This window comes from Corvus brachyrhynchos, unplaced genomic scaffold (assembly GCF_000691975.1).
Source record: "Corvus brachyrhynchos isolate BGI_N302 unplaced genomic scaffold, ASM69197v1 scaffold215, whole genome shotgun sequence".
Classification (NCBI taxonomy): domain Eukaryota; kingdom Metazoa; phylum Chordata; class Aves; order Passeriformes; family Corvidae; genus Corvus; species Corvus brachyrhynchos.
Window position 1 is genome coordinate 565,844 of NW_008237887.1, and position 2,408 is coordinate 568,251.

General features: G+C 44.1%; 1 protein-coding gene across 2 annotated transcripts in view; it reads right to left on the reverse strand.

Moving 5' to 3' along the window:
* HP1BP3 (heterochromatin protein 1 binding protein 3) overlaps positions 1–235 on the reverse strand; it is a 13,260-nt gene extending 13,025 nt beyond the window's left edge. The window contains exon 1 of one of the 2 annotated variants that reach the window (XM_017732742.1): positions 45–235. In XM_017732742.1, the coding sequence (XP_017588231.1) occupies positions 45–131 (87 nt within the window). In that variant the 5' untranslated portion in view covers positions 132–235. Of the gene's footprint in view, positions 1–35 lie in introns of both variants that reach the window. The other variant, XM_008632462.2, reaches the window with a different exon arrangement.
* Positions 236–2,408: the final 2,173 nt, after the last annotated feature.

A 2,408-nucleotide genomic window follows, 5' to 3' on the forward strand; every position in this document is an offset into this window, starting at 1 on the left:
CCAAGGGCAAGCTTGGAGAAAGGGCCAGCCCCTACCTCACTTAACTTGTCCGTGTGGATCAGCTGAGCTCCCGTTAAGAGTGGAAGCGCCTTATGATGCACGGGTTCAGCTTCAGACAGATCAGTCGACATTTATATTAATTTCTAGCCCCAAGTGCAGGTAACAGTGTGGAGCCCTAGGTTTTAACCCCAAGGACTTTTTCCTAATGGTTTTCACAGTGCAGTGAGGAGTCAACCTAAAGTACAGAAAAGATGTGGTGTGAAAATTAACAAAACAAAAACATCTACATCCACGTATCCATCAAATTAAAGATTAAAAAGAAAAGGATAAATGACTTACAGCTCATGACTAACACAACTGACAAGCAACACTTGCATTCAACAAAGGTGCTAAAACATGTATGCAAACTGGAGAGCTATGGATGAAGCAGAAATGGGAAAGGTGCAAGCCAAACCCGCTCCATTAGAACATGGCTGAAAGATAAAAAGGCTCTTTAAGTTAAGGGCAAGCATTAATGAGAAGCAGCCATTGCACTGTGCCCTGAGTGAGGGAACTGGTCACTCAGTGGCTTTGGGTAAAAGCAGGAGCTGGCACATGGAGCTAAGGAATGACACCATCACATTTGTTAGGCAGAAGATAAAAGCATTGGGAAGCCAAGCCATGCCCCCCCAAACTAAACCCCATGCAATTTAAAGAAATGAGGGAATCTTTTGACCAAAAAATGACAATCAGAAGAGCAGTCTCCATGCCTTCTACCAGAAAACATAAGCTTGCCAAAGCTCTGCTCCAAACACATGCACTGTCATGGATAACAAATGGGTTAAGCTTAGTTTAACCCTCATCAAGGTACCCTCATCACCACTTACTACTATTAAGCTTTTACAGCCTTTCTTACCTGCTGCCCATCTGCCTGCACTGGCCTTTCCTAAGGAGCGGGGCTCCACTAATTCCATCACAAACCTGGGATTCATTAGCTCATTCACTTCCTCTCAGCATCCCCTTTAAAAACCTCAGGAACAAAGCCTCACCTCCAGCAAACCACAGCTGGACCTGTCCCAATTCCATCCAAAGATCAAGCTCCAGCCTGCCCTCCTCCCTTCCTTACAGAGAAACAGCCAAATGCTCCCATTTTCACCTACTCTGGATGTTTCCTTTTGCTCAGAAGGTGGGCACTTACTATAAACTTTCACTTTCAATAGGTATTTCCCCAGCCTGAGTGTTTTCCTCTTGAACAGAGACCCAGCACCAGTCCCAGCCCTGTTTTCAAGCTGACTTTCACCAGTTTCAGTACTGCACTCCCCATTGCACAGGTGGATGCTCTGTACCACACCAACACCAATTCTCTCCCAAAAATACAGTCCTGTCATTACTCAGCAGTGGGGATCCCTAATCAATCAGAGACACTTCTGACAGGAACTGAACAGTCACTCTGAAAACCCATAGGGAACTGGTCCTGCCTCAGCACCAAGGAAAGCAAAGCCCTACGGCACTGGATGTTTTGTTCTGAGGCAAAACAGAAAAATCAAAACACACCACATGCCAAAACCAAAATAAAAAGAGATTAATGTTCTTGTGAAATGTCTGAATGTGAAAATATACTGCCTGCCAATTAGAATATACAGAATATAGCACAGCATTTAAAAAAAAAAAATTGGCCTATTTTAAGGGACCTTCCTTTCTCAAGTGTGGAAAGTGAAAGGGAAAAAAAATGAAAATTTTCACCAGGCTTCAGCTCAATATCCAGTGTTTAGCCCTTTAAGAAAATGCCAGAATTTTGAAGTGAGTCCTAAAATAACCAATTACGGATTCCCCCTCAGGGAAATCAGTTGGGGGCTACAAAAGACGCATTCCCTGGGATTAAATACACACACAAGCCGCACTGTGGCTGACATGGTCCTGGGTTTATTTATTTTTAAACTGTGTGACCTGCAAGACACACGCATGAAAACAGTACTCCCAACTTTGACTTAAAATTTCCCAAGTTCTGAAAACCCCTTTGTTTAGATCAGTGTATAAACCACTGATGTCTTTTTGCTCTCAAGAGTACAACTTAGCACAATTCTTAACTTCTGTGCCTACAATACACGCAAACAAGCTGGTATCCAGCAGAAATTCAGAGTGGCTTGTTGATTCCCTCCGCATTCCCAGGCATGGATCATATCCTGCTCAAAATGCCCAGGGAATCAAAGGGGCAGGAGGATAATCTCCTCCTGACTGCAAAGCACTGATGGTCTTCAGGGGTGAAGTCAGAAGCCCCACCTTGTGAGAGCATCCACGCAGGGACTGTGCCTGCTCAGCCCATTTCTTTCCACGGGGGGACCAAAAGTGGTTTTCTGCACTGAGTACGAAATATGAACCACAAACAGGCCTGAATTCAGTTCCTCAAAAAGATAAAGCAAAACCAGAAA